The sequence below is a fragment of the Neopelma chrysocephalum genome, unplaced genomic scaffold (genome assembly GCF_003984885.1).
Source record: "Neopelma chrysocephalum unplaced genomic scaffold, ASM398488v2 Primary Assembly neopelma1_22b, whole genome shotgun sequence".
Lineage (NCBI taxonomy): Eukaryota > Metazoa > Chordata > Aves > Passeriformes > Pipridae > Neopelma > Neopelma chrysocephalum.
In genome coordinates, this window is record NW_020897690.1 from 29,403,831 (window position 1) to 29,418,191 (window position 14,361).

The 14,361-nt window shown below is 41.6% G+C and overlaps 1 protein-coding gene across 1 annotated transcript; it reads left to right on the top strand.

Annotated features, from left to right (window-relative positions):
• Nucleotides 1-330: 330 nt before the first annotated feature.
• On the top strand, nucleotides 331-13,530 carry LOC113967349 (serpin B11-like). Its single transcript, XM_027682876.1, is given in 11 exon segments — nucleotides 331-365; nucleotides 2,748-2,928; nucleotides 2,930-3,003; nucleotides 3,005-3,112; nucleotides 8,148-8,328; nucleotides 9,644-9,757; nucleotides 10,119-10,250; nucleotides 11,100-11,217; nucleotides 12,472-12,614; nucleotides 12,810-12,980; nucleotides 13,102-13,530. Coding segments are annotated over 11 exon segments (1,662 nt in total). The 3' UTR covers nucleotides 13,507-13,530.
• The last annotated feature ends 831 nt before the right edge of the window (nucleotides 13,531-14,361 follow it).

Consider the following 14,361-nt stretch of genomic DNA (forward strand, 5'->3'; position numbering starts at 1 on the left):
GAGACTAACTTCCACCAAAAACAACGGGAGGTGAGATCCTGCAGACCTCTATGGATCTTTGCTGATATGCATCAGGTGTCTTGATTCATGGCTCGTAGTCAGAAGAATGAAAAATATAAAAATTACTGTGCAGCCCATCCTGTCTGAGAAGGAATTACCTGCAAAGATCTTTACTGGCTCAATTTCAGTGATACCTGAATGATTGATACACCCAATCATGGTCTGATCTGCTTTGGAGGCTGGGGTCAGATTTATCCAGGGTTATTTAATCACTGTGGTTTCTACTGGTTCTCCTGTATGAGGTTTGTCTGGACACTGTGCAGGGGGTTGATGACTAAGCAGCTGCACAGGCAGTCTGTGCATAGGTAAGATGGATTAGTTGCCTCTAGTCCGTGCAGTTTGTGTTTGGGCACTAACTCTTCGTCAGGTAGTTCCAGTTGTTCAGCAGGCCATATCACGCTTACTGCTATATCTGTGCTGGCCTGCTAGACTCATGAAAACCTCTGGCAGATTACCCATCTCTCTTTTTCTGCCTGGATGAGATTTCCTGAAGCAGAAAAGCTCAGACATCACTTCCAAAGCATTTTGAGGTTCTCAAAACATTCCAATTCAGGAGCCAGTCTTCATTTAATAGAGGTCGTATTCTGTTTAAATGCTGATCAGAGCATTTGGCATATCCCCACAAATTTATGTAAGCATGTCTTTTCCTTGCGATAGCTTTGTCAGGAAGGGTTATCCTGTGAAAGCAGAGTGAAACACAGCCTTAGGGTGGGGCCCATCTTTCTGCACCTCCTGACTAATACCAAGGTATCCCAGCCTGTGCAAGGCAAGCAGATGTTAGAGATACAAAGCTGTCTTAGCCCACATAAGGCAAACCCCCTTATTGGCCATTTATAAACACGGTGCCTTGCCCATGAAAATCTTCATTTTTCACTTCTGCCTCTTCTCTCTACCAGTCCCATTGTGAAGCCTTTCCATCTTGCAGCACTTCTCCTCATGGAGAAGTATCCATGAGTCTGCTGCTGGTGTGAGAACCATGTTACAGTCTATTGTTTGTTCCACCCGTATTGGAACACCCCTGTGGGCCTTGGGCAAGAAATCTTGGGAGGACATGGGAAAACGTGTGTGGGAGTTTGTGTATAGGAACACTTATGTGCTGAAAGATGTTGGTTACAATGGAGAGAGTGAACAGAGCTGAGGACTTGCTCAGACTGAAAAGGTGCTCCACCTCAGCTTTCAACAGAGCATTACTATCCAATGATGGATGATGCCCCCGACGGAAAAAAGCAAGCCATGGCTGGCTTTGGCAGGCAGTTGCAAACTGTAGTGTTATGTGCCTAGTCATCTCATCATTTGCTCATCTGCACAGTCATTGCCCACTTCCTGCTCCTAGCATTTGGTTGAGGAGAAGGGATACATTTTAATGTTTGGTGGTAGCAAAAGTTATTTGTGGGGAAGAGCAGTTTGGATTTGAAACTTGAAAAATGCAAGGCAGGGCCAATTGGCCTTACTGGAAAAGCAGGACACTTTCGTTAATGTAGTATCCTAAGGGCCTAGAAAAGACAGGATTTGCACATACATTGACATTTCCCAAGGCAAAGCAGTTAAACTGATGTCAGTCAAGGATGTTCTGAGGGAATATACGGCATAGCAAGTAAAATAAGTCAGTGAAGGAACAATGTCAATGTAGGAGGGAGGGAGAAAGTACAGAGGTTGGAAGAAAGAAAGTCTTGTAAGATACTGAAAAATACTTAGACTGTCACTGAAAAGAGTCTAGGACTCACAAAAGCATCACAAGATACATGAAAAGGCAATGTGTATAAATAAATAAGTTTTAAAACTAGAGAAAGAAAGACCTGAGAAGGAAGACTAAGGAGGACTACAGAAACATGAAGGAAGGAAAAACAGAAACAGAGAAGTTAATGGCAAATGGAAGCAAAAAAGCAAGGAAAAGAATAGAGGTAACAAGAACACTCATTTTATCCTTGTGTCTTGCATTGCTTACAAATCCTCGTTTTGGATGAGAGCACTGGAGCCTGGCCAACTGGGCTGAGACCTTGGCAGAAGAGCAGGGAACAGCAAAGCTGACGGGAGCTGTGCCTAAGGAAGAGGGGAGTCCAGCTTCAGCACTAGAAGGAAACTGTGGGAAGGCCAAGATAATGCTGGGGGACCTTCTTTCTCTTTCCTGCTTACCATGTTTGATCCCTCAAAGATCCTACAAATACAAAGCCAGTTTTATGGTTTGTAGAAAGAAAGAAGAGGTGAGAAAAGAAAGACATAAAATTTTCAGGATTGCAAAGCCACATACAACCTTAGATCAATTTTAATCTCCGAGACCAGCTGCTATAACCCAGTGTTGCACTTGAGCTCAGTCATGGTGCTTAGGGGAGATCAAACACTGTGCTGATGCAGCTCCATGCTTCCTATTCTTCACTTCCTTCTCACCTTATACTGGAGACTTAACCTATGTGATCAACCACTTCTGGCCTTCTTTTATTCTTAACTCCAAGGATTTAAAAGAATACCTCCTGGCTGGGAATTCCTGTTACACTTCAAGGAAGTACTTCCCTAATTAAGCTCCTTCCATATACGTAAAGCCGATTCCTTACCTGAGAGAGAGAGATGGCTGTAGGCAACGTAAAGCTCATGTGTTTCCCATTCATTTGCTCTATGCAAGCAAGCTCAGTTCCAAACAATCTTGGCATGCAAACACCTGTGTCCAAGCCAGACCCCATCAAATTTTAAAGGGACTACATACAGCCGTGCAGCCATGGGTCTCCAGGGTTAATGATCAGTTTTCCAGCTGAGGGTGACTTGGCATTGCAATCAGGAGATGTTGCCAGCAGATATTGCCTGCTAAACTTGTTGGGCAGCCTTGAGAGAAGTGCTAATAGCATATTGCTAGATGCAGGTTTACCAGTCTTCTGTGAGGAAACCTCATGTTGATGGCATTCACATTGAACCGCAACATGCTGCTATCAGCAGCAATTGGTTAGAGACTGAACAAGAGTGTGGGAGATTTTTGTAATACGGTAGTCACAGGAACGTGCTCCAGAGCTCAGCTGTTGTACTCTTCATTTAACCTCTTCAGGCAAGAAGGTAAAAATTCTATGTTGTTTTTGTTGGTTTTTTTCCCCCAAAATAACATGTGATTTTTTTTTGGCAGATCCAAAGTAGTCTACAGGCTGGTAAAGTAAACATCATGTTTACAGATGGAACAGAGAGGGTTTGCAGGCTTCAGGCAGCAAAACACACTGCTGAAATTCAGGTGGCTCACACAAAGGAGCTGGTCTTCTGTGGGATATGAATGAGGAATTTAGGAACACATGCCCAAAGCTATCAATCCAAAGATTCTTGCTTAAATTTTACAGGCTTTCAAATCTGAAATTTCCCCAGAACCTCTCTGTCCATCCACTATGGTCTAATCTGTACAGGATTAATGAGCTCAGTGGCTTATACAAGAAAGTAGATGCTTTTCTGCCTGTATGTCCAGAAGGGCTGAAGTGCAGGCTCCTTCAGAGCACCTCTACCTATTCTGGTAGAAACGGGCTTCGTGTAAAATGACGATGCTGATGACCTGAGCAAACTCACCCACAGAGTAGGAGATATATGTTAATTTAACTTCTTTTCTCAAGTTTCCATGGCAAAAGAAAAAGCTTTGAAATATTCACTAGATGAGAGAGAGGGCATGCAATTCTTTTATTGGGTTCTTAGGTATTTGCCCTGTACTCTGATCCCCGCTGCCGGGGAAATTGTTTATGTTCCCGAACAATGACTCTGTAAAATAGGGAGGGTGGAGTGGTATTCAGATTTTGTTTTGTTAGTGGGGATGCTAGTCTCAGCCATCAAAATATTAGCTCCTGGGTTTGGCAACAACGTTTAGAAGCTTGCCTGTGCAGCTGCACACAGGCACAGCAAATAATTTGCCACTGTACAGCCTGCAACATGCCGATGTACATCCATGTCTGTTTATGCAGAAATATTTAGCCTAGAATGAGGTATAGAAGATACTGGAGGGACTGATTCAAACTAATAAAAGCAGTCAGTAAAAAGGCTTTCTGGCATACAAGTAGCATCCTGAGAGGCTAGGTTGCTTAGAAAATGAAATTGGCACCATTTTGCTTTAAAAGCTGTTTTTTACTGAAATGTATTGCTTTTTAATTTAAAGTATGTTACTTTGGAAATGTTTTGTGTCACTTAGGAACAATTAGAATTTCTGTGTTGTAGGAAGTTTAATTTTTCTTATGTGCTCATTGTCCCTTTCACTCCAAATCATCATGGAAACATTTGGAATTGTCTTTTTGTAAGAATGGCCATGAAAAATAAGAAAGTAACTTCTACCAATTTTTGTGTGAGGAAACAGCACTATCCGTCATGTGATCTTTTTCTAGGATAGACACATGTAATTTCTGCCTATTCTGTCTTCCTTTGTGTATGAGAGATGAATGTGTATTAAAACACATTAATGGAAAGCAGATTGAATAAGTAAAACATGCAATAGGAAGTACCATGTGGCATCAGGGAAAATGGGTTCCTTCTTACTTACCTTGTATGAAATACAGAATTACCTTAAAACCAAGGCTACACCTCTCAGCCTCTCTGCCCTATTTACTACCTCCTTCTGTTGACTGAATAATATAATCTCAATACACCCAATAATTATGACAGATTTGAGCACAGTTTTTTTTTAATTCTTTGATAATTTTAATTTAGATTTCATTTACCCTTAGCCAAAAACAAAACTATAAAGGGAGGACAGATCATGCATAGTTATAGAGAAGTGTTTGTCATTTCACACAGGTATGGAAGAAGTTTGTCGTCCTTGCAAGGTCTGGGTATGCAGTGGTTTCTTCTGAAGGAAGCTATTTTTCTGGGTGGCTGTTGCTCACATACAGCAGCACCAGTAATTTCTATCTGCTAGACTGTGTTAAATGCTGATGAACTATTGTGCAAAGCATCTCCCTTCATCAGTGGTTCTGCACTATTGATAATGCTCAATGCACGTGCTTTGGCTAGTGCAGAACAGCAGCTAGGATCTTCCTGGAACACTTATTTTGCTCTTAATATTGTCCCTTCTTGTCACCCCAAGATTATTTAAAAGTAACATTACCATTTGTTGTCCACCATGTAGGTGTTCTCCAAATGCCACGGTCCTTGCAGTAGCTCCAAAACTCTGAATTATTACACAGATTATACAGAAGACTTAATGGTGTGGAATCATTCACACACTTGTGTCCACCCCAATTTAGATTAAGAAAGTTCACTAAATCCCTTAAGTCTTCAGTAAGAAAGTTCCTTGACCAGCTCATACTTCCCTCTCCTTCCTTTGGGTTTCTAGGGCAGCTCTCTAAGTAGTTCCTACTCACAAAACCATGGAGTTGGCTGTAGTGTTTGCACCTGGATGTCTCCCTGAGGACAGCCTGCTGCTTTTGCAAAAGGAGTGGCCACCTCAGTATGCCAGACACTCGCTTTTAAAACCTGTTCCCAGATCCTGGCCTCTCCCTCCATTCTTTGTATGCAACCCTTTCCCTGCAGGGTGGGGTGGAGGTGCCTCCTTCCCTCTGAGTAAATTTATTAACTCTTTTTTTCTCCCCAACTTGTTCTGAAGTTTGGGCACACCTACAATGTGCCTCATGGCCTACGTTCACCATGACTTATTTCCACACCTCTTGAAAAATCTGAAACAGAGCTGTGAAATGAACTGAAGATGCACTGAGATTTTTTTCAGAAGTTTCTGAATAGTAGGATGTGAAGGTGGAAGAAAAGAGAAATGATTATTTAGTGCAATGTCTTGTGGTAAGATGACTGCACTACTGAAAGGAAAATGAAAACCATATTTCATACAAAGACACAAATAGCAGAGCTAGAACTACTGTTTTCAGAATTAATGAGATAAAACTGCTCTTTGATTTCTCTGTGTAGAGAATTTTTTGGGTCTTTCTCCTCTATTTTCTCCATTTGTATTAGGTCTCTATGTGAAGTACTTCTGGACTTCAGGGTAAAACAAATGTCTCAGTATGAAACATACGAACTTTTTTTCAGAATCACATGTTCTTTCCGCAGAACTTCATTCAGAAACAGGATGAAGCATTGATTATTGCTGTGCTTTTCAAGCTAGTCAAATGGCAAGAAATGTCTGCATTTGCCACACATTACACCTTCATGTATTCAGAAACTTGACTTTTCAGCTCTTCCAAGCCTCTGCAGCAATCTGTCTTAGGCTCAGTTTGTTTTTCTGTGGGCTGAGTTCATTCCTGTTGTCTGGCACTCGCTGTGGGCTAAGATGGTTTGCACAGACAAATGCTGCATCTTGGCTGAGCCATGTCAACACCCAACACCCTGGCAACAACTTCTGGCACCTGAGTTCCAGCTTCTCATGCAAAATTCACACCTGGCTCATGGCTGAGAAAGAGGTAGCCTGCACTCTGCATCTAAAGAACAGTGCAAGACATTTTGAGTAGCTCTTTGAAAAAAGAAAACTCTGTGGGCAGGGTCTCTGTGAGGTGGGGGAGCTGTGGCTGTGGTAGAACTGGAGCCTCAGTGGGAGAGCAGGGTGACAGGAGAGCATTGACTGGAAGGGGGTGGAGGTCCCCAGCATCAGACAACACTTCCCATGAAGGCTCTAGACCACTCTCAAAGGGGCAGTGACAGCCCAGGACAGGCTGTATACGGCCCTTGCTGATAAAAGATCCTGAAGTTCAGCTTTTCATAAGCCTTTCCCCACCCTCTGGTGACACAAACCGGAGCTCCTCATGTAACTTTGCCTAGCAGGCTGCAGCAGCCAGGCAGACAGGGCTAGGAAGGAGTGCCTGCTTGCTGTGCCATGGCCTTCTGTGGGCACTGGGCATAACCATTTGGCTGTGCACTCACTTGTTTTTAAAATGGGGAGGAACTCTGGCAGCTTGCTATGGACCTGATCCATGCTAGTCCCAGTGCAGACTGAAAGGGAGATCCAGCCAGATCTGTGCCATGGGAGACATGAAGGACTTCTCTCCATACTGTGACCATATATTTTCCCCTAAATAAATCATCTTTCTGAAACACAGACCACAGCTACCTAGCTCTATGTCTGCAAGAAGGCAAGAGTGTATGCTTTGCTTTTCATACATTTTTTCGTTTGTGCTGTTAAAAATATTATTTGTTTGATACTGAAAGTGATGTGGCTTGGTTTTTGTTGGTTTTTGGTTTTTTTTGGTATAACGATTCCCTAAAAGTTTGTGTGATCCCACTCGTATCCACACAACAACTTTACAATTTTCCTAAGATTCAGGAAAGGAGTTTATAGCCCACTTTTTCTTCATGATCTCCTCCTTGCAAGGACCAAGCTGAACTTGGTCCTAACTTGTTCTTAGCAGAGTGAATTGAAAGTAAATGACCCATGGGAAAGGTATCAGACTGTAATGTTTCTAGTACAAACGAAGAGATTGACACAGATCTTGTTATATCATTGAACAGGAACTTACAACATTTTTTTCAGCGCTCTTGAGCTGTTACTTTGTTTGGTATTTTTAGTTGTGTATCCTGCCTGAATGTGTGGCTCCTAGAAAACTCACAAGAGGTGAAAAAGTGTATTTCAAACTGTTAATGTTTCCATATGTACTTCAGTCTCCATAGCTGTTAATTACCCTTTTTGATGTATGAAAACATTCAACTAATAGTGATTTTATTTTTATAAACCTATTGCTTGAAACCTGCATACTACAGCTCTGGTTACCACACATGTTTATATGTAGGCATAGTTTCTTTCACCAAATCTGTGTCACTGAATTTTGTTCAAAGAGAGAAGAGTTGTTGCAACTATATCCATCAAACCAGTTTGGAGGAGGAAAATGTTAATCCATAGCTGACTGGTTTCAATATCATGAGCTGACATAAGACACAGCATGGGATAAGACAGAAAAAGGGTCCTTTCTGAGGACCCTCTGTGAGTGTGGGTCCCTTTTCCAGACCCTCTGCATCCTTGATATATCTGTGCGTTACAGACTGACAAATATATGCAAGATTGGCTGTTTCAAACTCTCAGAATTTAGAAAACTTTTATTATTTAGCAATCAGCTATGGGATAAACTCAGGGCAGACAGGTGCTTCACAGCGTCTGGCTAGACAAGCTGCATTAAATTCCTTCATTCTTTTGTGCTCCCAGTTAGCAGATGCTTCATGATGAACTCCGTTTCTAGACCAGTTACTGAGTTTTGCCTTGATCTCTACAATAAGCTCAACAGAAATGCAGAAGACACAAATATCGTCTTCTCTCCAATAAGCATCTCTGTTGCCCTGGCCCTGATCCATCTAGGTGCAAGAAACAACACTGCTGCTCAGATAGAAAAAGTAAGTATTAACAAACCATGCTGAGATGCTTCCGCATTTCTTGCTGTTCCCTTAATGGAAATGTTGGGCATCCTAGCATGACACATGTGCAAGGGTCTCATAGGAAACCTGCACAAATGCAGGCACAGATTCTACCTTCACAATCATGCTTGGTGCACTACGATCCTTGCCATCCGCTAGTGTGAGTCTCATCATGCCCCCATGCAAGAGCAAGGAGCAAGGACTGAATGGGAGGCGGCGGTACAGCACAGTGGAGCACTCTGGCTTTCCCCAAGCCTGCTGTCAGAATATCAGACTTGGTTTCAAAATTACAGATCAGAGTTTCTTGTCGTGGTTGTTATGAGAATCCTCAAGTTGTGTCTGGATGGGCAGTGGGGAGAGCTGCAGAAATCTGAAGTGGTTGCACCTGTGTGGCTGGAAGCATTAGCTCACTTGTCACTTATGACATTCAGGAGTCAAAATGTCTCACCTCACAGAGACCCCTTCAATCACCGTGCCTTTACTCCCTGCAGGACAAGTTCTTCTTTCTACAACCTTTCTTCTCTTTTCTTGTTTAAGCCCATGAGTGGTAAAAACCCAATAATCCTAAGGCAAAAGTTCTTCTCAGTAGCTGACTCTGTACTGGTACATTTTAATGCATCATATTCTAACACTACCACGTGCACAGTCTGACTGCTGGGTCACCCACAGCCAAGGTAGATGTGCTGTCCTCATAAGGATTCCAGGGTGTGGTGGGTTGACCTTGGCTGGTGGCTGCCAGGTACCCACCCAGTATCCTCAATAAAAAGAGTAAGTCTATGAATGATGCAACATTATTGTAATGGAGAAGCTGCTGGAAATTTTTTCAGTGAGATATTTGCACATTAGAAACAAGGACTGGTTTCCATTAAGAGCACTATGGTTTTGATATATTTCCTAAGCTGATGCCAGTATTGAGAATGTTTGCAAGAATCCAGTTGTGATGTTTCCAAAGAAAACCATTTTTATATCTGTGCTTGGGGCAACTTTTTGTTTTGAAATTTAAGGTAACTGTAGCAATGAAACACAAATCAAATATAAACATTCTGGTGTAAGGAAGAGTAACACTTTGAGGGATTAAGTGCAAGTTCTTCTGGGTTTGTTAATATAGAAATGTGAGTCTGAACATGAGTATATGAACAATTTCAAGTCTGCCATTTCAGCTGATGAATGAAGCTGAGAAAACATATTTTATAAATCTACATCATTTATCCAGGGCAGCATAGCAAAGCTTTTAATCAAGGAAAATGCTTTTATCCCAGTCACAGTTGCCATAACTTGGCATCTTCAACTGCAGGTGCTCCATGTCAGGAATTCTGCAGGAGGAATGAGCCTTGAATATGATCAAGAGAATGCAGCCCCAGAAATGGAGCCAAAAGAAAGCTGGGAGAGACAGCCTTCCTTCTCACAGGTGTGTCCTTGGGTGGGGAACGCTGGAACACCGTCTTCACTGTGAGGTAGGTTAGTAGGGGTAAAGCACTACTTTGCCACTGGAGGGAGTCAAGATCACAGGCTCAGAGTCTGCCTAATCCTCTAGGAAATGCCTGATACAAGGTGTTATTTTATTAAGGGCCAAACTTTTCAATAAGTCAATACCAAAGCCTTCAGTGATCTCATCTGAAAGAGGATCAGGCTACAAAGCTTGGAGTAGCTGGATCTAAAAATGACTTCAGCAGGAGTTAGCCTTACAGCATAATCTAATTAAGATGCAAATTAAAAAACAAAGCTATACAGAGGAATAATTTTAATTGTTGTGTTTGTAATAATCCCAGTGTAACAAGGATGGAGACCTTAACCATAAAGTGTTCCAGACATTGCTTTTGCAACTACAAAACCTTGGCGAAAGATATGTTTTAACCCTGGCCAACAATCTCTTTATACAACAAGGATTTGAAATCCAGCAGGTAAGTTACCTGTATCTGCTAATTGCTGTGGCCCTGACCTCAAGCTTCCCTGTAACCGAGTCTTACTGTTGCCCCTCTCGTTTATGCTTTGGAGCACTCAGTGTGCTTCTTGGAACTATATCTCTTGGGGCTTGTGGGAAAGAGACAAGATTGTCAACTTTCAGTTATTTTATTTAAAATAAAACAAACCACCTTGTGGATATCAATGGCTACAGAACAAAAACAAAGCAGAGGGCTGTTCACTTTTGGCATATGCCTACACTCAGCCAGAGGTGAACTGACAGCCAAAAAATGTCCTATTCAAACTGTCTGTAAACTACCTAATTCTGGGGCAGCAGTAAGTTTGGAGAGGACTTATCACCTGGGATGTTGAACAGGTTCATACACAGAGCTGCTGTCCTGAATTTCTTGCTCCTTTCTTACTGAATGAAGAGTGGTCTTGAGATTACTTGGTAAGGCTATATTGCTAGTCACATCTTAACTTTTCTGTCAGTTATTTCTATTGAGTTATTTGGATACTTGAGCATCAAAAAACATATTTCACATTTCCTCTCTTTATTGTTTTTTTACCCGGACATCAGTTGTGCAGTTCTCCACAAGAGGACTCTTTCTTCTGACTTTCTTGTTACTTATTTACCTTTTTTGCCTATACAATAGAATAATTATCTCGTTTTCAAAGATTCTCTGAATAAACTTCAGATAGTTGATGTTTCCAAAATGAAACTTTGCCTTATGGAGCCAACAGGTTCCTCACCATTTCTAAAACACTGTTGAACCATTGATTTGTTTCCAAAGGGAATAAGTGCTTAATAGACCTGATCAAGTAATAATCTTTATTTTGCTTTACAGCAATTTCTAATGTGTACCAAGGAACTGTATGGAGCAATGCTGCAAACAGTGGACTTTCATGGTGCTGTTGAAGCTGCCAGAAGAAAAATTAATGCTTGGGTTGAGAGTGAGACACAAGGTAAAACAAAGCAAAACCATTGTCATACTCTTGCTGCTTTCTTACACTGCTTCAACAAATGAATTCCAGAACATGAAAAGCAAAGGCCTGTCTACATGTCTGGGTGTTCACTCTCATGCTGTTTGAATATAGTCTGTCTTCCCATCCACTCTTGAAATATTAGAGTAAGTTACCAGATAAATTATTTCTGAATTAAAAATGTGTTTGTTGTCAAATACTTTTGTATTTCCACCCTTATGGCTGGCATGGTAATTACAGTAATACCTATAAGGCTTTACCAGGCCAACTGCTTCTGCAAACAGCCACAAATGCAGATACAGCAGGGGATGGAAGCCATGAGATTCATGGTGAGACTAGGAGCAGCCAGGAAGAGTGGTGGTGGGGAGAGAGTCCATCTGGGGACCTGGTTATATGTAAAGCAATGCCCACAAAGATGAGAGATGTGACCACCGGCAAGACTCACCATCACAGGTGACATCATTTAACCAACTGTTGCCCATAACAGGACAGCAGGGGCCATTGGCTCTTGCTGATTAGACTAAACATGATATCTGCCATTTTCCTTTAGTTTTGCCAGATCTGCAGGAGCAGTGGGATGAAAATTTTCTAAATCTTCTGGCTGAATATAAACCAGAACTTCCTCGGGAACAGGCAAATAGATTTGATGGCTTCTGCAATTTCTCAGTTGCCCATCTCCTGACCAAGCTTGTCCTTGTACTGGCAGAGTGGCCTGTGATTGGTGTGGGAAAGACCTGTTAACAGTTGGCTCCCAGTAAGAGAGCTGAAAGTTCAGAAGCCACGTCAGACAGGGTTAGGAACCATCCTTGCTCTGGGTGCTCATATGAAGCCTGTGGACCTGCTAACTCCTACCTCAGCCTCTGTGTAGAAAGTCAAAAGCTCCATGGCCATGTAAGTGCTGTGCTTGGTAGGAAGGGAAAGATGCCCTCATGCAAACCAAAATATGTGTTTAATGGTGCTGTCTCTTTTACCATGATAAATGTCACCTGGCACATATGTATGGTCACTGGCACTGACAGCTGGCTAATTTGGTGACCCCCAGTTCCCCTGTCCTCCCTGGCTGGTAACAGTGCAGAGGAATCCACCATTTGTTTACTTATATTTTTTCTGTCCTTTGAATAAACCAAAAGTTCCTAAGTTTTCCCAAAACTAAGTTCACAGGCCAGTTATTGAGTCTAAATCCAGAGTCTTAATGACAACTAATAAATACTTAACATATTTCAAAATTCCCTTTAGGTAAAATCAAGGAACTCTTTGCTCCTGGTGTGATTGATGGACATGCATTGCTAGTGCTGGTGAATGTCATCTACTTCAAAGCATCCTGGGAACACAAGTTTGAGGAACAAAAAACAGTACAGAGAGATTTTAAACTGAATCAGGTACATCTACATTCTGTAAATCTTAACACTATTTACTCTAGAAAGTGTGATCACTGCAGAAGCACAATGTCCAAGGCTTAGCTGCCCCGTGATTAAGGTAAGGGTGTTTTGGGAACTTAACTTGCTTCTCCTGTTGGGAAGAGTTGTTGGTAAGGGCTGTATTGTGTAAGTGACTTCATATTTTCTTTTCAATAGAACAGAAAAAAACCTGTGCAGATGATGTATCAGAAAGGCACATTTAAACTAGGTTACATTGAGGAGGTGGGTGCTCAGATCCTTGAACTCCCTTATGCTCAGAAGTCACTGAGCATGATCATCCTGCTGCCGGGTGATGTGGCTGATGGATCTATCAGTGGGCTGGAGCAGGTAAGGCAGTTTATATCATGGGCTAGAGCTGAAAGTTAGTTGTCTGAATTAACAGTGGGTAAAGATCTAAATTTTTAAAGTTGCCCACCTATTTTAATCTCTTTTTCCCCCCATCTTTTAGATTGAAAGCACAATGACCTATGAAAATTTAATGCTGTGGACCTCTGTAGAGAACATGTTTGAGACAATAGTGGAGGTCTACCTCCCCCGATTCAAGCTTGAAGACACATTTAACCTCAATGAGGTGTTACAAGAGATGGGGATGACTGATATCTTCACTGAATCAAAAGTTGACCTCTCTGCAATGTCGTTTGCAAAATCTCTGGTGCTGTCAAACGTTGTCCATAAGATGTATGTGGAAGTCAATGAGGAAGGCACCGTAGCAGCAGCTGGTACAGGAGCTAGCATTGTGAGGAGGTCTATGCCTCTCACAGAGGTGTTTATGGCTGATCGCCCTTTCTTATTCTTCATTCGACACAATCCTACCAATACTATTGTTTTCTTTGGCAAACTCCGTTCACCTTAAAATCAGGGCTATTTTATAACATTGTGAGGATGAAAATCAGAAATTGTACTTTTTTCCCCAGCACATTCTTAATCCTATGACAGCTGGTTTGTACTTCAAAGTAATCAGTGTAACCAGTTTTGTTTATAACCTATTAATTGGATGCTCTGTCACTAGGCTCCTTGAATTGTAAGTATTGATCTGAATCCATAATGGAAGTAAATTTTACCTTAACCTCACTGAATATGAATAACAGTTTGTTTCCTTGATGTGCATGTATGCTCCTGTATTCCTGCATTCATATACATTTCTCCTTATTAATGATGGTGACAATAAAGGTGAGATGGGAAGTGGCCTTTAGAGATCATCTGGTCTACCTCCCCTGCACAAGCAGGGCCATTTAGAGCTGGTTGACCAAGTCCATGTCCAGATGGCTTTTGGATATCTCCAAAGATGGAGACTCCACCATTTCTTTGAAAAACCTCCTGTAAGTGCATCCTAAGTTCTCAAATAACTCCAAAGACAATTTTGTATGCATAGTGTCTGTAGGAACAGGATACAAAACTGCATATTTCTAAAGATGGTTAATTATTTACGTAGTAAAGCCTTTTATATGGGGATAAATCAAATTATTTCAGTCTCAAAGAATAGGAAGAAAATGGTCTAAAGCACCCCATTGAAGTTACTGATGTGGAAAACTGTAGCAATGGACTCTCAAGAAATGTGGGATTTTTTTCTCCCATGCTGCTGTGTGGTGAATTTTAATGTTCTCAGATGCAAATCTGAAAGACGGAGCTCTCTCCGTGCTTTGAAAAATGAGAGAAGATTTTGAAAAGTACAATGTAAATCATGAAAATCACAGTTAAACATTACCTG